General features: G+C 39.2%; 2 protein-coding genes across 3 annotated transcripts; one reads left to right on the top strand and one right to left on the bottom strand.

The window, feature by feature from the left end:
- The first annotated feature begins 2,643 nt into the window (after positions 1-2,643).
- Positions 2,644-20,015, top strand: med24 (mediator complex subunit 24). Its single transcript, XM_008437865.3, has 26 exons — positions 2,644-2,759; positions 3,000-3,151; positions 3,234-3,316; positions 3,394-3,432; positions 3,517-3,590; positions 4,542-4,765; positions 5,587-5,698; positions 5,794-5,944; positions 6,618-6,731; positions 7,211-7,264; positions 7,496-7,578; positions 7,682-7,768; positions 8,464-8,575; positions 8,722-8,864; positions 9,023-9,060; positions 9,152-9,234; positions 10,666-10,844; positions 10,957-11,056; positions 11,382-11,557; positions 11,663-11,927; positions 12,857-13,038; positions 13,120-13,213; positions 13,318-13,417; positions 14,755-14,835; positions 17,999-18,147; positions 19,666-20,015. Exons 2-26 carry the CDS (start codon positions 3,022-3,024, stop codon positions 19,780-19,782), a joined length of 2,970 nt encoding a protein of 989 aa, XP_008436087.1. The 5' UTR covers positions 2,644-2,759; positions 3,000-3,021; the 3' UTR covers positions 19,783-20,015.
- Positions 19,916-27,159, bottom strand: csf3a (colony stimulating factor 3 (granulocyte) a). 2 transcript variants are annotated; one of them, XM_081600651.1, is made up of 5 exons: positions 26,177-27,159; positions 22,909-23,078; positions 21,792-21,899; positions 21,533-21,673; positions 19,916-21,429 (listed from the first exon to the last, which is right to left on the bottom strand). In XM_081600651.1, the coding sequence occupies exons 2-5, from the start codon at positions 23,062-23,064 to the stop codon at positions 21,235-21,237; spliced, it is 600 nt and encodes a 199-aa protein (XP_081456777.1). In that variant the 5' UTR covers positions 23,065-23,078; positions 26,177-27,159; the 3' UTR covers positions 19,916-21,234. The 2 variants fall into 2 exon arrangements, with proteins under 2 accessions (XP_081456777.1, XP_017157215.1); XM_017301726.2 differs by lacking the exon at positions 26,177-27,159 and adding an exon at positions 23,505-26,141.
- Between the last annotated feature and the right edge of the window lie 746 nt (positions 27,160-27,905).

Genomic DNA, 27,905 nt, shown 5'->3' on the forward strand with positions numbered 1-27,905 from the left:
TGTGGAAAAGTTTACAAGTATTTTAAAGATAGAAATCTGATTTTATTTCTATCTAGTTTTAAGTTACTTAGAAAGGAATGGCAAAATGAAATCACTATATTACCATTTTTTTTTTCATGTAAGTAGCTTTATTCTGCTAAACATTATCATCCTGCAGCCACAAACTTCAACAGGAAATTCAGATCTACAGCATAAAACCAGTATAAAAATGTGGGGTATTTGTACTAGTATGTCTGAAAATTGTGTCAATTTTTAATGCAAAATAAATACAGCTCAATTAAATTACTCTAAAAAAATAAATGCTAGTAGCCGATTAGTAAAACAGTATTATTTGTATTTTATGGGTCAAATCAATAAATTGTACCCAATGGGAACTGATTGTTTTTAATTGCCATACACTTCTGCCCCAGGAACTGCCCTGGCGCCACACAATTGGCACCATTTTTACTTAAAACTGAAGTTCTTAGAATCTATTAAATTATGTCAATAATAACTTTGTTGCTGTAATTTTGTTTTTATATTAGGATTGCATATTACATGTAAAAGCAACCTGTACACCTGCATGCTCTGCCTCCAGATACTCACTCTGTTTTTTCATGAGTCATGATGGAGGAGAGAATCTCTGACCCACCTGCAGGCCACTGTTACCATTATCATGATTGTGTGAATTTTTTCTAATGGACAAACTGAGCTCCTGTTTCACCACCAATGTATCATTATAATTCCAATAGCAGAAGGAAAGGTCAAAGTAAGCCTGCCATAATGTCACCGTATGATTGCCGAATAGTATTCTAACACTCTGGGCCGTTTGAGCTTACATAAACTCACAAAGGATAAATCTGACAATGAAAAATATTTGTGATTCATTACACTGTTTTCATGTTTAATTATAAAATAACCCCCAAAACAAAACAAACAAACAAAAAACAACAACTGTGAGTTATAAAAAGGTGATTATATAAAATTATTTTTCACACGTCTGCTGTTCTACATCTTTGTTTTTCTGGCAAAAGTTGTGACAGCCCTTTGCAGTTTTTGGAGAGGAAAAAATAAATAAAAAGCTGAAGAGTCAAAGTGTGCAAAACTTTGTTACTGTCAGCATTTTTAGTGATGACTGCACAAATTTTCATGCTACTGTTTGATGATAGCAGCTATGCTAGATTTTCAAATAAAATATTTAAAAAGTAAAAAAAAAACAAAAAACAAACACAGCATAAAATTTTATATATATATATATATATATATATATATATATATATATATATATATATATATATATATATATATATATATAAAAGTGGATTATTTTATGCTCATTATCCCACAGAGACTCACCGAGCTGTATCAGCTAGCATGAGGGTCTTTGCTAGTCACTCAATTCCCTCTTTATCCTTTAAAAACAATGGATATAAGTCGGGTAAAAAACAAAACAACAAAAAACAAAGTGAATTTAAAAAAGAACCTATGTTCTAAACATTTTACTGTAGAGTATGTTCTACTCAGTCCATGCCAAGTACCATCATAAACCTCACAAAGGCTTCAAGCTGTTACTTTTTCAAGGTGGCGCATGCGACTGGCAACTAGGTCAAGAGTGACACCTTGTGTTCAAATGAAGTCATGACTTTTTCCCTCATTGACAAATTCCTCCTCAACCTGTCGTCAAGTGAAGGTGCTCACCTGGCAGAATCATGTAGATGAAATGTAACGAAAATATTAATATAAAGAAATGGGTTGGAAGTAAAGAATGAGAATGTCTTTTAATTGATAAAAAGTTATATTATTTTCTTGCGTACATTTATGCTTTTGAGTTTCTTCTTTAAAATACTCCAACAAAAACTTTTTTCTCTTTCTGCATTACAGGATGATTTAACGGAAATGTCTTTGAAGCTGAAAAGACATTTATTTTTTGGTGGTCAATTTTCAGGATTATGTGAGAAAATATCTTGCAAGTAATTTTACTTGATTCATCTTTGGGCCAAAAATATCAACTTTGTACAGTCGATCCAGAAGAATTTAGAAGAAACTGGTCCAATGACCAATTCGTATCTGTTGTACTGCCTTCATTTCCATGATTGTTGTTACCTTCCCCAAACCAAGATATAGCATGTACAGAGACACCTTACAAAAGAGAGATATAGACTGGAACGGTGGTTCCAAGTATTTTATTGATTACTGAATTCATCTTAAATTTCTTTAGATTTCGAAAAGCAACTTGAGGTCAGTAAATTCTCACACATGTGGCTCATTTGTAGTAATGTTCACAGCAAATATTTGAGATTACCTGTCACTTCTTATTGAACAAATTTAGCAATAATTCTGATCAATATATGTTAGACTCCATGTTTTCTCTCAACTTTACAAAGGATTCAGTCTTCAGCTTCACTTTGAAAGCAGGATGTTGTTTATGAAGCCACAATGCTCTGATTTACAACACAAAAACCTGCAGATCGTTTTTCAAGAAGGGTTGATATACCCGGTAATATTCTAATAAAATCTAGAGCCATGGAAAAGTATTTAGTAGTTTGTAAAACAACATTCCAAGCTTCAGATGGGACCAGCAGGTGGCGGTCACGCGCAATGTCCGCTTCTATTCCACTACAAAGAAAAGAAGAAGAAAAACAATGCGGAAGAGGTCAGAAAACCAACGAATAAGGGCGTGCGTCTTTAAAAACCCTAGGTGACGTCACTTGATTGAATGCATTGACGCTCTGGATGTATAAACTAAACCCGTTCATGCTTTAAAAAAGTCATAAGGCAAGGTAAGCGTTACAGTAGGGGAGAGATATTTTCCCCGTACTTGAAGCAGCTGTATGTTTTACACTACGTAATGTATATATATGCATATTTTTAAAACCTAATTCACAAACTGGTGAATGCCATCTCTAGCTAACGGCTAACATATAGCCTAATTTGTAAATGGTTTGCGAAAGCCTGCAGTGGTTTTTACAGTGAATACTTTATAAGAAGTGGAGTTTTAATTTGTGTTTTTGTTATTCCAGGAGTGTGTTCATTCCAACCAGGATGAAGGTGGTGAATTTAAAGCAAGCCATTCTGCAGGCTTGGAAAGAGCGCTGGAGTGACTACCAGTGGGCAGTCAACATTAAGAAAAACTTTCCAAAGGGGGCAACATGGGACTACCTTAACTTCGCAGGTTCTTTAAGCTTACTTGACGTTACATCGAGTCCTTTTATAGGCGGGTTCTCTTAATGTTTTTTTCTCTGTGTGTGCTTCAGAGGCTCTGATGGAGCAGGCGATGATTGGTCCATCTCCCAACCCACTCATTTTGTCTTATCTCAGATATGCCATAAGTTCACAGGTACGGGAAGAACAGTCATAAAAACAGAGTATTAATCAGTGTTTTGCTAATTCCAATTGTCTCTCTGTTTGTGTTAGATGGTGTCTTATTCCAGTGTTCTCACTGCCATCAGCAAGGTAAACGGCTGGCTGATAAATGTTACTGTAGCATCATGTTTACTGGAGAGTTTTCACAGTTTCCTCAACCAACATTTCTTCCAGTTCGACGGCTTTTCCCGGGAGCTGTGTGTCAAATCGTTGTTGGAGATAATGGACATGTTCTGCCATCGTCTCAAGTATGTGCACAACTGACGTCACATTATTGCCACCACATATAAAACAGAACTGCACAGTTTAATATCTCCAATCAGCACAGCAATACCACAATAGACTGCTTGGGTTTGATATTTGGTAGAATATGAAGTGTATTGACTCACTGCGGTTGTAAATGCACCCACTTAATGCTCAAATATAATTTGAATTTAAAAGTTATTTTATTTCCCTTTGGGATCAATAAAATAATTTTTATCTGAATTGAATTGACAGCAGGAGTAGCAGCACAGATTTCTGAATATCAGAGATGGTGACGGGGGGAATTATGAGGACAGATGAGAAAAAGATGGGAGGAAAATAGGCATCCATACGCTTGTGCAACGTGGAGCAACTTTTAATAGTATTTCATATCAAGGGTGGGTCAAGACTTTGAATTTGATTACAAATTCAAAGTCCATATGCCGGAACAGCTGTCTTCCACTCAGTTCCTTCAGACTAGCCAGCAGCAATTAGCAAACGCCTGGTGGAACTTTGCATCAGCTGAACTCATCATAGGAGCTACTTCTTAGTGTAATACTGGTTAAAAAAAGTTGCTAAAGGGTTAATAGTGGAGTCATGTTGGGATGACTTCCTGAAGGCAGAGTTTCAGAAAGAGCAGGAGTTTCTTAAAGAGACAGAGGCCAAAATTCAAGGTGTTGAATTACAAAGCGAAATTTCTTTTAAGTCACGTTTGATATATACATCACTTTTATAAGAAGGTTGTTTTCACTGAATTTAAAAAGGTAGTATATGTTTTCCAGACACATACATAATACATATGTGCCTTGAAGTTTACATAGTTACTTGATTGTGCTACAAATTGGCACTGTGTGCCTGGAAAACACACGATGCTGCCTCTTTAAATTCAGTGAACACAACCTTCTTGAGTGGCTTTACTGATGATCCAGCTGGTTTTCTGCTTGCTGCTCATTCAGCTGCCATGGGAAGGCCGAGGAGTGCATCGGGCTGTGTCGGGCCCTGCTGGGTGTGGTGGTGTGGCTGCTGCAGGGCTGTGCGTTTTACTGTGACCAGCTGAGAGAGCTGGGGCCGTTGGCCAGCACCGAGGCCATCCTGAGAGCCTGCCAGGAGCGACTGTACGGCCTGATGAGCAGCACCAAGAACAAAGCTCTGGTCCACATCGCCCGGCTGGAAGATCCAGGTGCCTCTAACCGCTAGCTGCATGACGACACCTACACCACTAAACCGTGTCTTTGGTCCTTCCAAGTAGGGCAGCAACTGACGAATATTTCAGTAATCGATTACTCTGATGAATGATAGATTAACTGGATAAAAAAAATAAAAAATCGGTGCATTTTACAGATTTGTTATTTCACTCAAGCTCATTTTATACAGTATTAGAAATGAATTAAAACTACATATGAATAAAATATTAACTTTTTTTTAAATAAGAAAAACAATTTATGACTTAAAAAGTAGTGACAGCATTCCTTTAGAGAAGGATTGACCATTTGTAGCAAAGGATGCATCTGCAGCTACAGAATCCTTCCAAAATGAGAAAGCTCAGATGTTTTTTACAGTGTATGGCTGATATGTTTTGGAGTAAGCAGCTAATATTTCATAGCAAAGGGTGTTGAATAGGAGATTATTATTATTATTATTATTTTACTTTATTTAATTTTTTTCCATAATTTGAACCAGGTTAGGCTTAAACTGTCTCTTGAAGAGTTCTGGGTAGAATTTATTTACAAATGGTTACAAAAAGTTATAATTTTTTTCTTGGATACCAGATGTTTATATTTTTCATACAGTTTTGGTTTAATTATTGCTCTGAGAATGTTGTTCTTTCAGAAATTGGCTTTTTTTTTTAGTCTGTGTACTCCAGTTAATGATTAATCGATACTGAGTTAGTTGACAATAATCTGAATAATCGATTCCTTTCGATTAATCGCCCCAGCCTTACTGTCAGGCACTCTGATCGCCCTGTGATATCTCCTTGTGTGTTTCTGCTGCCCCCTGCAGGTTCCTGGGGTAATGTTGAGGAAACGATGATTGTGGTGACAGACGGCCTCTGTAATGTTCCTAACGAGACACTGAGGACTTCCATAGAGGAAACGCTGGCTTTGGTGAAAAGGTGAGGGTTAGGGTAGCCCCTAACCCTAACCCAGGAATCTCAGTCCAACCTGATGAACTCTGTCTCTGTCTCTCTGTCTCTCTCTCATTCCTCAGTATTCCCTTGATGCTCTCTGTGCAGAGTGAGCCTCCAGCTCACGCCTCCTTCCCATCTGTCCACGCCTTCATCATGCTGGAGGGCACCATGAACCTGACCGGGGAGACGCAGCCGCTGGTGGAGCAGCTGATGATGATTAAAAGGATGCAGGTGAACATGATGTGTGGAAGAAATCCTGCAACTAAATCTGCACATATGAAACGGAATAGTTTGAAATATTGTAAAGTTGCACCTTTTACCTCAAAGCCTGACCTCCATCCATGTGTTTTAAGTCCAACCTTCTAAGTTTTGGTTTGTATTGTTCTAATTATCATTTAAAACTAGAGATGCGCCAAACTGCTTAGTCCGGGCTGATGCCCATTTCCGTCTTTCTTTGATATCTGAGCTGGAAAAGGTGCAAGTTGCTGATTTTAAATGCATCTAACGAATAGGGAAAGAGAACATTTCTGTGTTTGACTTGCAGACCTCAGGTCAATAAAGAGGAAACTGTTTGTTTGTTGAATCTGGAACAAATAGTTTGTTCCAGATGTGGTGGTGCATTTGCCAAAGTCTGAGTCAGCATAAGCATTTGCTCAAAAATGACACGTTAAACACTCAGGGTTAAGTAAGTAATTATTAGTGGGATTTCCCTGATCTAGTAATATTCAGGCTTAACAATAAATTTCAAATTTCAAGAGGTGAGAACTTATGTTTGTAGTGTTTGGAAAAATAGTATTTATGTCTCGCACGTTTGTTACAATTGAGTGGAGAAATGTTAAACCACAGAGTATTAGTTGTTGTTATTTTTTATATCTTGTTTATTAATTTGAATTGTTTTCTTCAGAGAATTCCTGGTCCTCTGTTCGTCCTGGAGATCTGGAAGGCTTGTTTCACCGGCCTCATCGAGTCACCAGAGGGCACCGAAGAGCTGAAATGGACCGCCTTCACGTTCCTCAAAGTAAAACTTCTTTCTGAAAGTTGTTGTTTCTTTTACTACACGCTCTTCTTCAGTCGTATACAACGGCATATTTGAGGCATTGTAGATGGGGGGGGAGGGGGAAGCAAATTTACTGCAAAAATTTTTTAGATTAATCTCAGATATTTTCTAGAAAAAAGTTGGAAATTTGCTTGGAAGAAAAGTCACATTTTCGACTTTTTTAATCTTATTTTTTATTTTCTAGAAAATTTCTGAGCATAATCTCAAAATTTCCAAGTTTTGTGGTGTAAATTTACTCCCTTCTTTTTTCTATCTGCAATGGTCCTAATAAGCTGTCATTATGACGGCGTATTTAGCTATAACATATTTTTTAGGAGTACGTAACACTTTCTGAAAATAAATATTCACTACTTCAGCTTTCCTCAGCTTAATGAATCCAACATTATGACTTTATGTCAAACAAAATAGCAACAACAATCTTGTTTCTTTGTCTTTCTTAGATTCCTCAAGTTCTGCTCAGACTGAAGAAATATCCTCAAGGAGACAAAGGACAGGTCAAATCTTTGATTCACTGCCTTCTTCAAAACAAACTGATCATGCATGCAGACTAATGGATATTTATTCTATTGATTTTGTCCAGATGAACCTGTAAAGATTTCAGGCACCTGTCTACATGTGTCTTATGTTGTTTGTCTTATTTTGGTCTCTGGGCTGTACTAAAACTCATTTCGTTGTGCTTCTGAACGATGACAGAAAAAGCTGATTCTGAAGTCTTTTATTTTCAGGATTTTACAGAGGATGTAAACATTGCGTTTCAGTGCCTCCTGAAACTGACGCCGCTGCTGGACAAGGCAGACCAGAGATGCAAGTAAGTCCTCCAAATTGTTGTTCCGTTGTTTTCTTTTTGTCTAAACCCGGAAAGCCCGCCTCAGAACCTGGGATCCGTTTTAACCTCACTGCTCTGCTTGAAGTTGCGACTGCCTCGGCATGCTGCTGCAGGAGTGCAACAAGCTGGGCCTGCTGTCGGATTCCAACACCGAAGGCCTCACGTCCAAACGGTACGGCTCCGGTTCTGGAAATGCTCACAACACTGAAACTGCTCCACGGTTTGTCACCTTACAACCAGAACCCTCAGCTGATTTCATGTGATACAGCAACAAGACTGTAGTGTTAGAGTTTAGGAAAGGAAAATGATGCACAATGATTAAAAGTTAATAAACTTGAATGTACTCAGCTTCTATTCACACCAAATCTGGAACAAACTTCCAGAAAACTGCAAAACTTCTGAAAAGCTGACTTCCTTCAAATTAAGACTAAAGTCCCATCAAAATGGTTCAAAACCTTTTTGAACCACAATAATAAATGGAACTTTGACCAACATATTTGATACAGGATAATTTTAATGATGTCACTTGACAAAATGTAATGTCTGCTGTTGGTTTTCACAACCCTCTGATGTGTTTATGATGTTTTTCACAATGTAAAACAATTTGAAGTGCCTGGTTGCTAAAATGTGCTATACAAATAAATTTGATTGATTAAAAAGAAAAATCATTTCCTTTCCACTTCAGCTATGCACTACTTTGTCTTGGTCAAACACACAAAATCCCTAATTTTAAATGATATTCATACTTGAATCTTCTGCATGGACTTTGTTGCATGTTGAATTGACTTTGACTGAACTCGGTGTAAGAAATGTAAAAACTCACATCTCTCCTCTTCCTCCTCTCCTCATCTTGTTTATTTTATTCAGGAATGAAGACAGGGAGTTTGCCCCACGGCTAAAAACGGCAGAAAACGCAAACATCCAGCCAAACCCGGGCCTCATCCTGAGAGCTGAACCCACTGTTACAAATATTCTCAAGGTAAAAAACCAGGACATCGTGTGGATTGCGGTGCAGTGTAGGAAACTGAAGCAGCCATGTTTAACTGACAGTACGTCACATCAGTAATGTTGATTCTTATCATGTTAATGGCCATTTGAACGTTTTCCTTACTCCGTGTTCATTAGACGGTAGATGCGGACCACTCAAAATCCCCCGAGGGCCTCCTGGGGGTTCTGGGTCACATGCTGTCTGGGAAGAGTCTGGATCTGCTTCTGGCAGCAGCGGCAGCCACCGGCAAACTCAAATCCTTCGCTCGGAAATTTATTAAGTGAGTGTATCCACACTGCCTTGTCCGTGAAATCCAGAACTTTTATTTCACCAGTGGTTGCATCAGTAAGATTTTTTATTTTTTATTTTTTTCTCTTGGCTGAACATTTTTAATGATGTTTTTAAAAAAAACGGTAAATGTTTCCTGTCTTCTTCAAGGCTCAATGAGTTTCCGAAGCACATCAGTGGCGAAGGATGTGAGTTCATTTATGAGAGTCATGTTCCAGTGTGGGATATAAAAAAAAAAACGATGCTAACACTGCGGACGTCTTCTGTTCTTTCCTTCAGCTAAGTCTGCGTCTGTACGCGCCCAGCTCTTTGACATTTCCTTCCTCATGCTCTGTCATGTTGTGCAGACGTACGGTTCAGAGGTAAGCTCAAGAGATCCAGGAGACATTTTCTTTTTATATACATCTAAGCCATTTCTTTTCTGTGATGAATGACTGAAGCTCAAGTTTACCAGAGCATAGCTATTTTAAGACGTTAGAATAAACAAAAAATTTACTTCAATCTGGCTAAATATATTAACTTTTACAAAAACCAACACTATTGTTTCACATGGAACAAGAAAAGTCCCTTTTGAGGACTATTTAAAATGATATTTGTGTTCAGACATTTATATTAGCAAGGAGTAAAAATGTTTCCTTTATGGAATACTTGCTATGTACATATTCTTTTAAGTTCGTCCACCAGATGGCACTACTTTCACTCAGATAGCATTCAACAAAAAATTCAACTTTTTGTTGAGAGCATGCCTTTTTAGTGCAGGCTTCACTAGTGATGTTAGGTAGCAAATTTTAGCCATTTATTTGACAAAACAGTGAAGCTCCTTGTGAAAAGGTAAAATGAAAATGTAAAGCCCCATCTCTCTGCTGGGCTTTCTCACTATATGAAAGAGGAGTGGGCAGAATCAGCAGCAGTGGATTAGCAGTTAATTTGAACAACCTGTTGTAACTCGGGACATGCTGCTGTGAACCGTTATCATAAAGTCTCTGTCCGTATTACAAAGAGTTCACCAGTGTTATTTTCGCAACTATTTACATCCCATCATCGGCCATTGCACAATGTTTTGCTCATCACAATGCATGTGATGTCCTCATTTTCATTGTTGCTAAGATACAGATGAGTTTGTGGCAATATTTGGGATTTTAATCACACCTCACCCTCTGCTACATTTCCAGCATTTCAACACTTTTGTTAGCTGCGTTACCAGAGAAAACAGAAATGTTGGGTTTGTTTTATGCAAATGTCAAAGATTCATACACCTCCAAAGCAAGGCCTCCTTCGGGCAAATCTCATCTGTCTCTGCTCGGATTATAAACTCCTTGTCGACATTCAACCTGTAAAGAAGAGATCTGAGAGGATGTGGTCTGAGGAAGCCAAAGAAGCCCTGCAGGGTTGCTTTGAGGCTACTAACTGGGTTACTCTCTGGCAGTCACATGCCAGAGACATCAGTGCCATGAACGAGTTGGTGACTGACTTTATAAACTCCTGTGTGGACAACAACCATTCCCACAAGAGCAGTGAGATGATTCCCTAATAACGAACCCTAGATCACCAGTGACCTGAAGGTTACCTGTAGGTTGCCAGTTCAAACCCCTGCTATGCTCATCTCAGACTTCAAACAACCACTAGAGTTAAAGTAGCTGCATTAGTTGTGTGTTTTACAATAAGACCACACTATGTCCTCAAAAAAAAAGGTTAAATGACCTAATGACTGTTACTCTTTACTGGTTTCCATACAGTTACTTAATTTCAACAGAGCCTTGATAACTTGCTGATGTCCGTATTTCCCACTGTAGGTGATCTTGTCTGACCCCAGTCCTTCAGTGGAGACGCCCTTTTTTGAAACCTGGCTGCAGACATGCATGCCTGAGGAGGGCAAGACTCTGAATCCAGACCACCCATGCTTCAGACCCGAGCCGGGTAAAGTGGAGAGCCTGGTGACCCTGCTGAACAACTCCTCGGAAATGAAATTAGTGTACGTTGCATCCAAATGAGTGTTTCTGTGAGGAATATATGCTCCTAGGTGACATATGTTGTTTTTTTGTTTTTCAATTTTTTAAATATTTTATTTTGACCCGTTGTAAAAGTCAGGTGAAGTGGCATGAAATTTGCCTCAGCACTCCGGCGGCCATTCTGGAAGTTCTGAACGCGTGGGAGAACGGCGTTCTTTCCGTGGAGGCGGTGCAGGTCAGTCCTCTCCTCACTGTCGTCTTCTTTCTACTTTTATCTTTTGCGTCGCTGGAATGGATTGTTTTGAAATTTCCGAAATGATTCGGCTGACATCATACGCCTCACTGCTTTATCCTTTTTGACTCATCACTATATTTCGTGTTAAACGACACTTACACTCTTGTCACACTCCGTGACGTCACATTTTAACCCACTTCTCCTTTCTTTTCTGTTTCATTTAGTGTGGACGGATGTCATTTTGCTCATCTTTTTTTGATGAGCACAATTCTTACCAGTTGTCTTCCTTCTTTCTTTTTTTTTTTTTTTCTTACATTGAGTGTAGAAGATCACTGACAACATCAAGGGGAAAGTTTGCAGCATGGCCATTTGTGCAGTGGCGTGGCTGGTGGCTCACGTCCGGATGTTGGGACGAGACGAGAGAGAGAAGCCTCAGACTATGATCCGACAGCTTGTGACTCCCCTGTACGCGGAGAACACGATGCAGTTCTACAACGAACGGTACAAAAACACACAGCGCATCGCTTCTCACTACTGTTACCCGCAATCGTCTGAGGGTAGACGGCTAAATCTCGCCTTCTTCATCCTCTCTCAAACTGCGTTTAGCGTGGTCATAATGAGCTCCATCATGGAGCACATGTGCGCCGACGTCTTCCAACAAACGGGCGCCTTGCTGCGTTCGCCCATAGAAGGCCAAGAGCCTATCGCGTACCGCAACCTGCTGCCTTCCAAGGAGCCCATCCACCAGTCCCTCAGCAAGCAGTTCCAGGTGGTGCTGCGCAAAGGCTGGGTGGACAGTCGGGCTCTGCACCTGTTTGAGAGCCTCCTCAACATGGGAGGGGTCTTCTGGTTTACTAACAACCTCATCAAGGTAACACGACTGTTGTTACGGTGCCTTATAGGATTATTTGTATCCTCTTGTACCTTGAACTTTTTCACATCTGGTCTTGTTAAAGCTGTAGATTTTTATTTTTTGTTGGAATATAAAGCAAAACAAAGTATTGCATATATGAGAAGTGGAAGAAAATTCTAGATAAGTTTTTTTTTTGACAGTATCAGTTTGTAGAACCCCATGTAGCTGTATTTCCAACTGCAGGCGTTATGGGACGTGTCTCTACCAGCTTTACGCATCGAGATGCCACAGTTCAGTCAGATTGGAGGGGGAGCGTCTGAAGTCTGGCTACGTATTTTCAGTTTAATTTAGTCCTGGACTTTGTGCCATTCTACTACTGAAGCAGAGCTGCACAATGTAATACATTCCAATCATCATCATAACATACATTGTCCTTGCAAGGAGCTGCTTGTTGCAGTATTTTTTGAGTTGTTGTTCACACTGCGTGATGTAATGCAGCAGGATCCCCCAAACATCTATTGTATTTATAGTTTTTTCAGTTTTAAATTGCATTCAAAATGGCATTAAAAGTTTTTAAAAAGTCTTACATTTCACAGAAAAGCTGTTTTATACTGAAATTGAACTACACACAGATTTCTATAACTAGAAGTCTGTAGGTAGTCAGGGGTGTTTAGGGGTCTGAGAGTAAAAGGGGCTAGATAAAAACCCATGGCATGCTTTTTTTTTGTAAAAAAAACAATCAAAGACAACCACCCATCATTTTCTTTCCACTTCATGTTTAGCGTTTCTGCTCGTTAGTGTTGGTCTGTGACATGAAGTCACAGTAAAACAGTTTTGGAGCCAGTGGCGTCTCCATTATTAGTTCTGATCTTTTACATGCTGGACTTCTTTACTCACTGCTGACCGACTGTGAATCACAACTGCTCCCTGTTTCTCTGTTGCTTCAGGAACTGCTGAAGGAAACTCGTCAGGAGTGGGCCAGCCGGGTCGTAGAGCTGCTGTACAGCATCTTCTGCCTGGACATGCAGCAGATCACGCTGACTCTGCTGGGAACCATCCTGCCCAACCTCCTGACCGACTCTGCTCACTGGCACAGCCTGGCCGATCCTCCTGGAAAGGCCTTGGCCAAGTAAGGCAGGATTTATGATTCATTCTCTTTGCGACGGAGGTTACGCTAGTTCTTGTAACTGTTCTTGACCTTTAACCCCAGGCTGTCAGTGTGGTGCGCTCTCAGCTCTTACTCCTCGCACCACAAAGGCCCCTTCTCGGCTCGTCAGCGGAAAAGGCAGAGAGAAGATATCGAGGTAAGACGTCCAGACAGGTCTCACACAAGCTGCCATCGTTATCCGTTTTTTTTTTTTTTTCCTAACACAGATTTGGTTCCATTTGTGTGTTTTTGGGACCACAGGATTACAACAGTCTCTTCCCATTGGACGACACTCAGCCGTCTAAACTCATGCGGCTCCTCAGCTCCAACGAGGACGAGCCCGTCGCTCTCTCCAGTCCAGGTCCGTCTACTAATCTGAGCATTTGAATTTGACTTTCTAAGATCAGACTAGCACAGCTTTCACCCTGCAAGCTCTGTTCAAAACCAAAAACAGATAAGCTTGGCTTTGGCAAACAACCCGTCTCTAGTAATCATCCAACCAATGACTCATCCGTCAGCAAACTCTGACTCGTACTAGGCTGTCTCATGGGAAGTTTTTATTTAAAAAACAAAAAAATATCTGCGTTAAGCAACAGCAGTGAGATTTAAACAGAGAGCTAAAGCTGCACAGTGTTGTACCCACTAATTCCCAGTCACATGACTGTTGTAATGAGCTTTTAGACTTTGAGCCTTTGGGAATTTACTCTTTTTTTTTTTCCCCTTTTGAGTTGCAGCTACAGAGAAATTCCCAGACAAGCTGTTGCATGCCTGCATGCCTTTGGACAAGAAATTCACAACTTATCTTGCAGTGTTTTCAAAACTAAACCTGGGGTTTCATTTCCCAACCGATATCATATAAGAGTTAATTTAGAAACTTTTGAGTATTGGAAGAAAAAAACAAACGAGCATCATCTGAGAATGATGGGTTTGTTTAATGCCTTGTTTGTATTCAGTCCTTTCTTTTTTTCCAAGTCAGAAAAAGATTCCAAACATCAGCAGCCTCCACAGAAGCCCCATCTAACGAGGTTTTGAACCCATTAGATGTGAAGTGTTGCTCAGAATTCAACCAATAAGCACAGAAAAGTGCATAAAAAGTTTAGCCCAACAAACTCAAATGGTGCTAAATCAACAAGTTGTGCCAGAATGAGCCCCATCAGTGGAGTCTCCAGCACATTAAGAGCAAACACCACATTAGGAAACCTTTAACATCCAGCACTTACTATGTACTTTGGTAGGTGCGGGTCAAATGTTCTCATTCTTATCGTCAAGGTGACTGGTGGACATGTTTCTTCCTGTCGGACAGTTTGGATCCGTCAGACTGTGATGAGGCTTGTTGTTGTGCTGCATGTTGCTGGTTGACAGTGAAGGCAGCGTGTTGGTCGACCTGTTGTTAATTTGGGTTGGAAGTGTTTGGTTTTCATGCTGGTTCAGTCTGTTGGCTGGTGTGGTTTTGGAACGTTAAACGTCTCTAGCTTTTTTTTTTTTTTTTTTAAGCAGTAGAAGCAAAAGTTTAACTCTTGAAGTCTTCGGTCCAAAATAATCTTGTGCAAATAACCCCGACCATAGTGGCTTCCCTCTTTTTTTTTTTTTTTTTATGTCTGTAGAATTTGTGCTTTTTCCTGCAGGCCCTATAAATAAACAAAAACAGAAGCTTGTGACTTCATCAGCTGTTTTGTCATCTCTCCCGTTGCCTCACAGGAGACCGGTCCATGAGCAGCTCCCTGTCTCCCTCTCAGCTGCACACCGTCAACATGAGGGACCCTCTCAATAGAGTCCTGGGTGAGCCTGTTCTCCACCACATATAAAGAAACATGAACCAAAATCCAAATGTTCTGCCTTTATTAGTAGTTCTGAAATGATAATTGTACAATTTAGATGAAATGGAAGAAGACAAATCTAAAATAAACCAACAAACTGAGCGCTGACTGAAGCGACGGCCTCAGAGGAAACACACCACACATTTCTATAGAAATGCACCTGTTGCTGTTTTGTTCACACTGACTTCCAATTATAGTAAAAAATTCAGTTCCCATTTTGAATTTTGATTCTGATTTCTTTATGGGGATAATGAATCAGCATTATTAGCAAGCATTCTGATGTCATAAAGTTGGTTGTCAAGTATGAACATATGATGTTTACCAATAGTAGGGGAATACCAAAGTTCCAAAACTTCAAACATTTTCCCTCTTGCCTTGTCGGCTGGCTGAAAGAGGAACGCTGCTGCATTCATCCTTCACTTTCAGAAAGGAAGTAGAAATGTTGGTTGACCAATGAATCGACTAATATGTGATTTTTTTTTTTTTTTATGCATGATATTTTAAGTAATTTAAGTATTACTAAATATAAAATAAAATCATCGTCTAGTTGACTGGCAGACATGTTTCTTCCTGTCCACAGTGCAGGAATAACGCAATATGACGTTTGTTAAAATGGAAACAATTTTTCATACTTTGCTTGTCAACACGTCGTAATCGTTCACAATCTAAGGTTGTCACATCACCCACAACTATTAATGCACAACTGCAGTGATGAGTATTTAAGATGAGTAGTTGATGGTCTTGAGAGAAGTCACAGCCCATCTGATTGTAATCAAAACTGTTTCCTTCTAGTCATTTTCTTTTTTTTTTTTTAAGATTTCGGTGCAACTCTGAATCTGTGGTATTTAACTGCTGACATTTTTATATCTAGAGATTTATTTCTAGAGATATAGTATTGAATAAAAGTATTTATACAAATAAAGTCAAACTGAAGTTGAACTGCAATGTATCTTACACCATATCACTGTTAAACATCAAATTATGGCTTTCTAACTGGATTTTTGTTCAGTTTACTTTACTATTCAGGACATAAAGGTGCTTCATATTACAGGATTATCTTTCTTGCTAATATAAGTTACAGAGATGTGCCAATCAGGTTTTTCCTGCCGATTCCGATCACATAATTATTATTTTTTTAATCATAAGCACTACGGTTACATTATGTGGAAAAAGGAACCATTAATTCACCTTAATTTAGATAAAAGCTTTTAAATAGCTTTTTCCAAGAAAAAAAACAAAACAAAATAGGCATTGTGCAAATTGTCCTGCTATTGATAATACTATCTTTAACAGACTGAAAACATATGAAGGCTCTGAAGAGGCTAAATAATGCAAAGAGTCAAAATAAAACCTCTCAACATTGCCAAAAGATTCATGTATAAAACGTAACATTCAAAGGCAAATACAGGATCCATTACAATAAACAATCCAGAGTTACTGAATGAAAACTTCCTGATAGCATGGCGGTTAGCTGATTACTGCTAGTTCTGAGTGGCTGTTTCTGACTGAGCGGAGTAATTATGCAGAACAGGGAGGAGATCAATTACTTTTTCAGAGATTTTCTGTCTCATGTTAGGACAGCGAAAGTTTTAATACGCATGTAAAATTTATTTTTTTAGGTTAGATGCTGCAGCTTTAAGCAGAGGTTCGGTGTGAGAGTCACTACCAGGTGGAGCAGAAGTGGCGCTCCGTCTGTCAAATATTACTACCTGTAGCGTAGCAGCGGTTCAACAGCGAGAGCAGAACCAGCGTCTTACATCGCAGCTCGAAGACTTAAATAATTTTGCGGGTTATTTGTTTAGCTTTCTGACCGTCATGCTAATCCGGGTGAGTGTTTGTAGCTGTGCGCTGCTTTACCTGCTATCTGATCCTCCATATGTCTTTTTTACTGCAGTGAGCCTTGATGTAGCCAAACTCTGTGAAGTATGGCATTGTTTTTATGTCGTATTAGATTCGTCGTGTAGATGCATTTTGACGTGCTTCGATTTTCCGGCGCAACACGCAAACTTCCTCATTCACTCAGTGCGTTTTAGTTCCACATTGCTTAGGATTTGTTGCTGCGCGTTTGCGCAGTGTTATGGAAAGAGGAGACCAGCTGCACAGGCAGGCTGAACAATGAGATGCAGGTGATCGGTTTGTGTGATCGGTAACAAGAGACTGATCAGCGATCACCGATCATACACTTTTTCACGGAAATCAGCCGATTATGATCGGTGGCCGATCGATCAGCACACCTCTACACTCAATACAACATATGTGCGATGACACGTTCTGATTTATATGTAGTTAAATAGCCTATTTTGTCATTTTTTGAAACTTTAGTTTAATATAACCTGTTTTCTTTACTTGAACGTCGGTTAGTTTAGGTTTTAGGAAAAAACACATAGTGAAAAAGGATACACCTCTACCAACATAATTCTGTTTTATAGAAATTATTAGACATCTAGACTGGTTTAAGACATTTAATTAGTTTAAATTGCTCTGTTAAAATCAGTCAAGATCTCGTTTTTAAGTTTCCTATAAACTGTTTCTAATGCAGGATGTTCTATGACAGATTAGCCTCGGTGAACCGCAATTTGGCGACCCGACTGAACCGCTGACATGCCTCCACAGAAAACGGTTTCCTCTTATCAAATACCTTACTGATGGTAAAAAACAAAAAAAAACTCTTAGTGATCATTTCCCAGCTGAAGATAAGATATGTGGGTTGAACCGTGAATGTCCTCTGTCATCAGGCCTATTTTGAAAAGGTTTAGTTCACTGTAGAAACACAATTTAATGTTTGCATTATTTGTATTTTTTACTATGAAATTCAATTAACTTTATTGTGAAAATAAAATGTCTAATTCACTTTATATGATTATTGTAGATAAAGCAGGGATGTTTGACTATAAAATGGAAAGAACTGACTGGATGAGTGAGACAGGAAGTTGTTCAGCTCTTACATTACAACTTTAGTTTGTGCAACTTGGATTTCATTATAAATGACTGTTAAAGTGAGATGGCACTTTCACTTTCATTTGAAGCATTAACCAACTGTTAGATGAAAATTAGTATTCATTTCTGTGGGACCTGTGTGCCAGCTCTGCTAACTAAAAACAAACGTTCTGTTTTCTGCTCCTCAGCCAACCTCTTTCTCCTGTTCTCCTCCATCTTGGGCTCCAAGATGGCGGGGCCTCACACCCAGTTTGTGCAGAGTTTTCTTGAGGAGTGTGTCGAGTGCTTGGAGCAGGGAAGCCGTGGGAGCATTCTGCAGTTCATGCCTTTCACCATGGTGAGTTATGAGCTTGGAGGTGAAAACAGCGCAAAAAAAGAGGGGTTATAAGGATAAGAGTCAGTGTTGCATCAGGCTTTACCAAATCACTCCCCTTAAATTTAGCGCTTACGGTAAAAAGTGAGCACCTTATCAGACAGAATCAAAAGATTACCAGTCAAGGGGGCTGTGAGTGGTTTGCACAAGTTGAATAAAAACCAATAAGAGAGTTTAAGAATTTAAAAATATGCGGTCAGTTAAGGGTGTATTTATGCAAACACTGACTCATTGCTGCTGTAATAAAATTGTGCTGACTCATCTTTTTCTGTAAATTTTTTCAAACTGGTAGCTTGGCAGAATCAGGGTAAAGGTGAACAATCTGAGAAAAATGTTTCGAGCAGCACAGATGACAGCTGGAGTGATGCAAACGTGTCCAGAGTTTCAGAAACACTCAAACCCTTTGAACTTTGTTGCTATGGATGCACCGATTGCAGTTTTCTGGCCAATCATTGGCCAAGCCTGACTGATTTTTTTTTTTTTATCTGAAGAGGAGGAAGTGGACAATGGTGCAGGGCATTCTGGGTAAATACATCCAGCATCAGAGAAACTGCTCAAGGTCTTTCGCTAAAGAGAAATCCTGCAGCCGCTAAAATCTGACACCACTTCATTTGTATTTACATTTTATGAAAAAGAAAATTGCACTCATGTCGTCTTTAAAGGTTTTTGGGTTGTTTCCTTCAGTGGTTCTTGCTGTAGCGCCTCCACAGGTGAGGAGGGGAACAGTTTTTACAAGTGTTTTGGTTCCTTAGGCGCAGCGCAGTATAAAAGAGAACCACAAGACCTGAAAATGGAGCAAATGTTGCAGTTTTGGTTCCCAATCAAACCATATTTACCCAACTATCAGGTGTAAAAACACTCCTAGACTTGAAGCTATTTTTTCTTTATTACTACAGTTTTGTTGTTGTGTAAGATGCTGCTCCTTGAGTTTTGTTTTTGCATACGAAGTCATAGTCCAGAATGTTTTTATTAGATATTTACATTTTACACTTGATGTCAGTGTTGTTAATGTAGATTTAGAACTTGGAAAAAATAAATGACTCTTTATACTTCTAATAAGATAAATGTTATGCTTTTGTAATTTTGTAATTTTTTATTTTTGAATATACAAGCAAGTCAGGATGTTTTTGCCTCTTGAATTAAATGTTAAAAGATTTAATTCAAGAGGCACATGAAATTCAGGTTGATGTGTTGAAATTAGGCTTAATGGCGCAAGATTAGAATTCTTGTTCTAGATCAATTCATTACAAGAATGAATAACATTTGATCAAATATTTTAGTCAATTCTGTAGAGTTTACCATTACACTGAGCAAATATTTTCTTTAATACCAAATTTAACGTAGTAGGTCATGAGAAGGGTTTGTGCCTCTTGGCTGAACTTCTTTGTGTAAAAAAAAAAAACACAAAAAAAACTTAGATGTTGACAGAGTACAAACAGTTTCACCCAGCAGTGTGTGTAAAGTGAGTGTGTGTGTGTTCAGGTGTCTGAGCTGGTGAAGCTGCCGGCGCTGGCCAAACCCAAAGTGGTCCTGGCCATCACCGACCTGAATCTGCCGCTGGGAAGGAGAGTGGCTGCCAAAGCCATCTCGGCTCTCTAAACTCTTCCAGTTTCCAGTTCCTCCAGCCCTGGACTCACCCACCTGACCAATCTAACATGTTCTGAGAAGTGAAGATGAAGGACGAAGGGTAAAAACAAATCTTAAGACTGAACGGACCGACTGGAGTATTAGACTTCTCTTTTTTTTTTTTTTCTTTACACACAGTATCTTTACACACATCTTTGACTTTTTAAATAGATTGTTGAATAAAAATAGTTTGCTTTTTCCAGTTATTTACTTCTGTGACATTTTTATTTTTGACCAGATCACATTGTTTTAAACAGTTCCGCCTGTTCTTGTGATCACTTTGTGTCTTAATCAGAATGATGACACTCTGAGGTTTTTCACATGACATGCTGAGGGAATCATCCTCCTGGTGACAGTTGGTCACACCAGTGGCGACACACCTACAGGAACTCTGTCTGACGTGACGCCGGAGCCGCCGTTTCACTTTTAGTTGCACTTCTGTTTCTTTTGCTGGAATTTCGGAAACAAATTCACCAGCGTGTCAGCAAGTTTCACTGCACCATCATTAGGAAAACGGAACAGTTGTATTTTCAAGAAAGAAAATTTTATTTTTGTATTGGGACGTAGGAAAATAACATATTAGATTTTAAATAGCAATACAAAAATAATTAGTTTATTTTTCAATGTTACACCATCTATAATCGTCTTTAAAGCTGCAGTGCGTAACGTTTACAGAAATGTGTTTTTCATATTTATTAAAACTGTCAAAATGATGTGACATTTGTCCTATGAGACAAATATGAAAAAATTGAGGTTCTCCACCTCCTCCTAGTGCTAATATTGGATTGCTCTGGGGATTAAAATCAACCAATCAGAGCCAGAGGGCGGGGCTTAGCACTGTAAATCAACCTCCTTACTCTTACAGATAAACTGTTAATCTGCTGTCATCAGTGGCTATGCTAAATAGCATTAACATTCATGTCATTCTATGTTGTGGAGAACCAGGTGTAGCATAGCAAAGTGCAAGCAGGAGGAGCTGAGCACGAGAGTGATTGACAGCACTAAGACCCTCCTTCTCACTCTGATTGGTTGTTTCTGAGTGGTGAATTTCTGCATTTGGTACCGGGAGAAGCCAGAGAAACAGTTTTCTTTTTTTTCACAGATTGTGTTTTATACCATCATGACATAATGATAATTTTAACAAATATGTAAAAATGTTTTTTTTAAATGGTTACATACTGCAACTTTAATATGTTCCCGGAACTCACTAATATGAGCGTTAATAGCTGGTCATATGTCTGACGAGTGCAAAGGTTTTTCAAAAAAATAGATTTCCTAAATAAATATGATGCGTCTCTAGAAATAAATATATAAATAAAAATAGATTTAACAAATAAATAATCTGCTTGCAGATCAATAAATATAACAAAAACCGGCAACGTAGGTTTTCAGCTCAGGCCGAAAGAAGAATACAACGATCTTTGGTCAGCTCTGGTTGTCGTCGTCGCCGGCGCTGTGGTCCAGACTCCTGAGGCAACGCGCCACGTCCCAGCTGAACGCCTGCAGCTGGACCAGGGTCAGGTGAGCCGCCACCTGGACCTCAAATTCCCCCGGGAGGCGCAGTTCCACCGAGCCCAATGTGGGGGGCGCTGCGATGTGCGATTGGTTCATTTTCTGCATCTGTGAAATGGATCAGGAAGTTGTTGTGATTGCGAGATGTCATGCAAAGCTTTTTTTTTTTTCTTTTTTGAAGCTGCGATACAGACGTCCAAAATAAATTTACCTTAACAATCTGGATTTTTAGATCTCTGACATCGGACATCAACGCAACCACTTTGTCTTTCTCTGCTAGTCGAGGGGCGATGGAGCTCAGCAACCCTTGGTGCAGCTGCAGCCCATCATGCATCACTCTCAAACCAGTTTCCTAATACAGAATGAGGGGAGCAACCAGAGTATGTCTTTGTTTTTTATATATATATACCATTTATATATATATTTATGATTACATAAAAAAAGGTTTCCTACAAACGGAATACGCTTACCAGAGTGAAATTTTCTGAAACCGCTGAGAGTACAGGAGCCGAGGGGATGCCAATGTTGGCCGCCATGGTTGAAAACCTGCCGATGTCTGAAGAATCCAACTTTAGGGTCTGTGATGAAGAAATTATGTATAGATGGAAAATGTTAAATAGATACGCTTATATTATCTGTAAAAATTATTTTGATTCAGCATTAAGCCACATACAAACAATATTTTCATGATTATGAAAAATAATTATTTGCAATAACAATAAAGTACTGTTTACCAATTTTGTCAAATAAACTAGGATACTTATTTCAAGAGTCATGTAAAGTACTAATGTTAAATTTTATTTTTACCTATATTTGTGAAGTTTTTTAACATTTGATATCAAAGTATATTTGTCCCCTTAAATTTCAACTTTAATGTAGAATAAACATAGCTTCGCAGCAAATAAAGGTCCCAAACTTTGTATTTTCTGAAAAACTCGCCAACATCAAATTTCTCTGATGTTTCTGAACAGCAACTCAAAGCATCAGTTGCTTTCTCAGACTTAAACAATAGTTTCAGATTGTTTAAAGTCACAAGAGTCTTAACTCAAATCTACTTGTTCATTTGAACACTTTATGCCCCATGTGTCTGTACTGGAGTCATGTTTTAAAACATTAAAAAACATATATTAATGTGATGAAGGGCTTTGGGCCCCCCAAATTATATTCTGCTCTGGCCCTGTGCGACTTTCGGTCGCCCCTGGCAAAGTATGGTACTTTTGTGTTCATTTGTAAAAAAAAAAAAAGTTTTTAAAAGAACCAGCCTAAAACGGTCAGAGAAAACCGAAAATAAGCCTCCTTGTGGATTTATTCTTGTAATCTCTGAGAGAAAGTGACAGGCACTGACATATTAATCGCGCTTATAAATAGTGCAGTTTAAGTTCCAGAATGGTTCCGTCTGCAGCCCAGAAAACAATAAACACATTTCAGACTGACCGAACAACAGAGCCTCATTTCTCCTGACTGAACAATTCAGCTCAGAGCGTCATTCATTGTTTTGTTTTGTTCCTTACTTTGACGCAGCAGTATTACCCGCAAATATTCACCCGGAACGCAAAAACGTGCGTCTGCCAGGTTTCAGCGCCTCACCTCTGTGTGAACGCAGGAGCTGTGCGTGTCGGCTATGGAGTCCAGGATCTTTTGCGTCAAGCTGCGGCTCCTCTGCAGGATCTCCTGGAACCGCGGATCCTCAACAAGTGCGCTGCCGCTCTCCGGCAGAGGCGCGCTGCGGGCGGCGGAGGCCATGAAGCAGGCGAAGACTGCGGGGAGGAAACGACCGAATGGTTAAAAAGAAGAAGAAGAAGAAGAAGACGCAGAAAACCGTCTTTATAGACAGAACAAAGCCCGGCTCTGTCAGCTCTTGTGTCCTGCAGAACTGAGCTCGACCCCCACACAACCCCACCCTCCTCACCCCTCCGCACACCCCCCAATAAACACAGAGGCTGCAAGAGTTTTACAAGACTCCCTGAAACATGAAACCCGAGGCAAAAAATAACTGGACACATCCATCTGAGCTGTGAAGGAGTGTTTCTATTTGTTAAGATAAACGGTCCGGTACCAGCCGGAGCTGATCCGCCCCCCACCCCCCAGTGCCCGGGTCAGAGCTGTCTGTGTGGGAGCTCTCTCCAGGGATGAGCAGCAAAGGAGGGGAAGCAGAGTTTTACAACGATGTCCTCTCTACTCACCAATCAGGACATGCATGGCCTCAGCTGGGTCAGATTTCACAAGTATTGACCTGAAAGTGAGCACTATTACTGATTTACTCTACTCTTATTGACATATTTATAGAAACACCCAGAGGGGGGGTTTCCATCATCATCATCATCATCATCCTCATCATCATCTTATCTCACAATCCATGACATAAATTCCGTTGAAACTTACAAATGACTCTTGTTTTTTCTGAAATGACAGCCCAAATACAACTTGTGAACAATTAGAATTTGGCTGTTTTTTGTTGTTGTGACAGGATTATAACATGTATAATTGATGTAAATCTGAAAGTTAGAGTAGAACCTGAACCAATGAAGTATTAACTGGTGAATTAGTTTGTCTTCCTTTCCTTTTTTTTCTTACATTTAATGAGGATTCATTTATTTGCTTCATGGCCAAAAGAACGATTCATTGCCAGTAAAAATCTCTTATCTTAGCCTGAATTTTATTTTTATCCACTTTACTCTCTTTTTTTTTCTTCTAAAATTAAGCGAATGTTTCATGACAATCTTCTGAGACAATGAAGCATCTCTGAACAACAAAAAAAATCTCAAACTCAACTTGTTTTGTAATGAATTCAGTGGAATGATTTGGTTCATTGTCCATTTGAACAGTTATAAAAATAATTTCCACCCTTCACCAATTTCTCTGTAAAACAAGCTCATCTTTGTTGAACAGGTCAATGTCTTTCTTAAGACAGACTGTTTATTAACTTGTAAGTTACGTGATATCTCTAAAAGCCGCTGATTTGCGCATCTCTGTACCTTTGTATAAATTTGTAAAATAACATTTTACAAATTTATATTTTTGCTACTGATAGTAAGAGAGTGGCAGCTGTTTATATTTTACAATGGTCATTAAATAACCATATATATTATTAAACAGTGAATCCTTTCACTCGTTGTAAAATTAACAAATGCTCTCGTATTATAAAAAATATTTGCAACAGTATAAGTTGACTAATAAGAAATAAAAGAATATGAATATAGTTGCTGATTACTTGCAAAGAAGGTAACATGTTAATGAATTGTGATATTATTCAAAGTTTTTTTTTCCCGCAGCCATACTCTACAAAATATGGTGAAATTGCATTTTTCTATTAAAGGTGAGAAGTAGTAAAACTTTTTATTGGAATTTTATTATTTACCTAGTTGTCTACCGCCATCAATGTGTGTTGTACTTTTGATGCCTATTTGAGTTAGCTCTCTTTTACCAAAGTTCTGTGTTGTTTTTTTTATAGAGGAAGCATACAAGGCAGCAGGAGAAATATAATGAATTGACTACAGCAGCCTGCAAGAGAAAATCTGAAGGTTTTCGCACAAACCTCACACAGTTGAAGCTAGACGAAACAATGCAAGTCTCTCAGAAGAGTGTCAACAAGGCAATTCTAAACTTCATGGTCTCCAGCCGTTCTCTCATGTTGAGCAGCCAGCATTTCAGAGCCTTATCCAAGATCTGCAGCTAAACTGCTCCATCATGTCTTGAACCTCTGTGTGGCTCAAGCTTGATAAAGCCACGTTAGCAATGAGGAAGGTGCCATGCGTAGCCACAATGACTGATTGCTGGAGTGCGAGGAGCAGGAGTTTCATTGGCGTTGCAGCCCATTGGCTGGATCTAAGCACTTCTGTTGGTCTTGCATGCATGCAGTTAGAGAGCACTCACACGTTTGACGTCTTGGCAAACACATTGAATGACGTACACTGCTAATATGTGATCTGTGAGAAGATTGTCAGAACCAAAACTGTCAAGGGATCAAAGCCGAAGTGCTTGGAGGAGATGAGAGCAACAACGTTACTGTTGAGGAGGCAACTGATGAAGATCCAACACAAGTTTGTCAGGATGAGGAAGTAGAATTAATCCAAGTTGGCACCGTGGTGACTGAAGATGATGGTCTCAAATACCAGCTTCCGAAACATCTTTAGCGTGCTTGCCATTTGTTCAATCTGGTGGATGCAAAAAAAGCAAACAAGACAGAGGCCTACAAGAAATTGTCGTGGTCGGCCTTCTCTAAATGTCAGGCTCTCTGGAACAAGAGTGTGAGGTCTGCTGTTGCTGAAGACGTGGTTGAAGAACATTGTAAATTTCAGCTGGTGCAACCTATCACAACAAGGTGGAACTCCTTTTACTTGGCTGTAGAGCAGATCCTGAGAATCCTCAAAGAACAAGGAGAGGGAGCTGTGAGAGCTGTCTGTGCTGCACTTGATGTTCCAGTGTAAGTAGTACAGGGTATTCTGGGTAAATACAACCAAAACAAACGTGCAAGTCTAGCACTAGTGACAAAAATGGCTTGTCGTCTTTTACCAAAGACAATATAGAAACCGCTAAACTCTGGCGCTTTTCCAATATTTGTTTACATTTTGTGAAGAAGGAAGTTGCACTAATCTCTTCTTCTAAGGTTTTTGTGTTGTTTTCTTCAGGAGTTCTTGGAAGAGTTTTTCAGCTAGTTTGGAGCATTTGACTCATTGCAGTGTGAAAGACAACTGCACCAGCTGAAAAAATGTAACAAATGTTGCAATTTTAGTCCCCAATCAAATTGAGTCTACCGGACTATCAGGTATGAAAACACCCTAGCACTTAACACTTAATAACTACCCAATGTGCCTATTGAAATTATTCCAAGTAAATCTCAGAATTGGTCAGATACCCTGTGGAGAAGAAATTCAGATGGGATGGCTGCTCCCTACAGTCAAGGCTCTCATCTCCAAGGTTGACAAAACCAGAGTCACTGAAATTCTGCAAGCCACTGGTTGATGCCCTGCAAGACGGAGTGAAGAAAGGATTTGGGGATATGATATCCGACCCGGACCTGGTCACTGCAACCATTTTGCATTTGAGATTTAAGAAATCCTGAACTGCAGATGAAGAGGTCCTAAAACTAGGTAAGAAAATATCTATCACTAAATCTTGCCCCATCATGTTCCAATTTTGATTTTTTTTGTTTAGTTAAATGAATCAGAAATCTTATTTAGACACAGAAGACTTGAGAAATCTGTGTCGTTCTTTCCTTAAAAGTCAATTTGACAAATAACTTGGAGCAGCATTATTAAGAGTTTTATAAAAATGTTAGGTCTCAGTTGCATCAAGGAGCATCTTCCTGAACACAAGATTCCTCTGCAGCAAACAAATCCCTCAACTGTTCTGATGAAGCAGATTTTTTCTCCAACATGAAGCACGTTCACACCCAGGAAACAACCAAACAACTTGATGCAGAGCTGCCTGTCCAGCTGAAGGTATGTCCATTTTAATGTCTTACCTGGCTGCATCCAGCGCTCAAGCTAGACCCTGCCAGCTTTTCTTTTGAGTGACCCCTAAGCAACTTATACACTATTATTTTTTTAAACACAATCCTTTGGTAAGATAACTGTACGCATCGCACTTTGAGCTCACTGCATAACAAATACATGCAGTGCCTTTGCAGACCACCAGTGGTTTTGGGGATTTCAGTTTGAGAAAGACTGATGTAGACTAATCTGTGCAGAGCTTCACTGTTTTGTGTCTATGTTAATAATGACCATACTTATAGCTACTGGTGTTTGAGGATTATGAAGATTATTTAAGGTTAAAAAAATTCTGAAAATAACTTATTGTACTTTTATGTTGAAGTTCTACAAATGGCATAGACTTTTTGTTGTGCATGATCAGGTGGTTTCAACAAGTTACAAGGTTCTGCAAAAGCCTTGGAAAACATTACAATATATATATATATATATATATATATATCAAGTAAAAATTGAACTTTTCAATAATATTCTGATATATAATTATAGAATATTATTATTATTGTAACAATTTTTTTTGTCTAATAGTCTCCTAATATGGTTCTAAAAACACTTTCTGTTTCCAAGAACAGGAACCTATGCGGATCTCTCTAGTAAATTCCGTTGTTACCGTTGGTGATTCAGCTGGGCTACTAGTTTAAGAATGAGTGTGTCTAATTGAATGAAATCACAAGCAGCATAACAAAGAAGCCTGGGGGAAGCGGGCATTTCCTGTCTGCGGACGACGGGAGAGTGAAACTGAAAGTCAGTCCCAGTTATGGTTGCTTTCTGAATGTGGGATTTTTTTTCTTAATATGCTTTGTGTTTTCCTGGACTGACCAACATCTGCGCTTGGCTTTGTTGGTAATCTCTTGTTTGAACCGGGAAAAGACAAAGTGTGACGTACAAGTGTTGTGTGTGGAACTATGAATATGTGGGACAAAGTTTTAACTAATTTATGCATCTAAGGAGGCAAATTGAGGCTGCTGCTCTGATTCACTCATGAATAAAATGTACTTACCTGCATGATGGACAGAGGAAAAAAATGCAGTTACAGAACGTTAATCTCTACTGTACCTGACTCCCTGCCTGCAGCAGGTTCTGATGTGGAAGTAA

Source organism: Poecilia reticulata, chromosome 19, assembly GCF_904066995.2.
Source record: "Poecilia reticulata chromosome 19, P_reticulata-male-v2, whole genome shotgun sequence".
Classification (NCBI taxonomy): domain Eukaryota; kingdom Metazoa; phylum Chordata; class Actinopteri; order Cyprinodontiformes; family Poeciliidae; genus Poecilia; species Poecilia reticulata.

What these genes read in the sequence shown, in the direction of transcription:
- med24 (XM_008437865.3), top strand. Translation starts at nt 3,022, where the DNA reads ATGAAGGTGGTGAATTTAAAGCAAGCCATTCTGCAGGCTTGGAAAGAG. An exon ending in ATGCAGTTCTACAACGAACG is followed by an intron (nt 11,558 to 11,662) that starts GTACAAAAACAC and finishes AACTGCGTTTAG; the next exon opens with CGTGGTCATAATGAGCTCCA. An exon ending in CCTGGAAAGGCCTTGGCCAA is followed by an intron (nt 13,039 to 13,119) that starts GTAAGGCAGGAT and finishes CTTTAACCCCAG; the next exon opens with GCTGTCAGTGTGGTGCGCTC.
- csf3a (XM_017301726.2), bottom strand. An exon ending in GCTCCTGCGTTCACACAGAG is followed by an intron (nt 21,900 to 22,908) that starts GTGAGGCGCTGA and finishes TCTTCATCACAG; the next exon opens with ACCCTAAAGTTGGATTCTTC. An exon ending in TAAAAATCCAGATTGTTAAG is followed by an intron (nt 21,430 to 21,532) that starts GTAAATTTATTT and finishes TCCATTTCACAG; the next exon opens with ATGCAGAAAATGAACCAATC.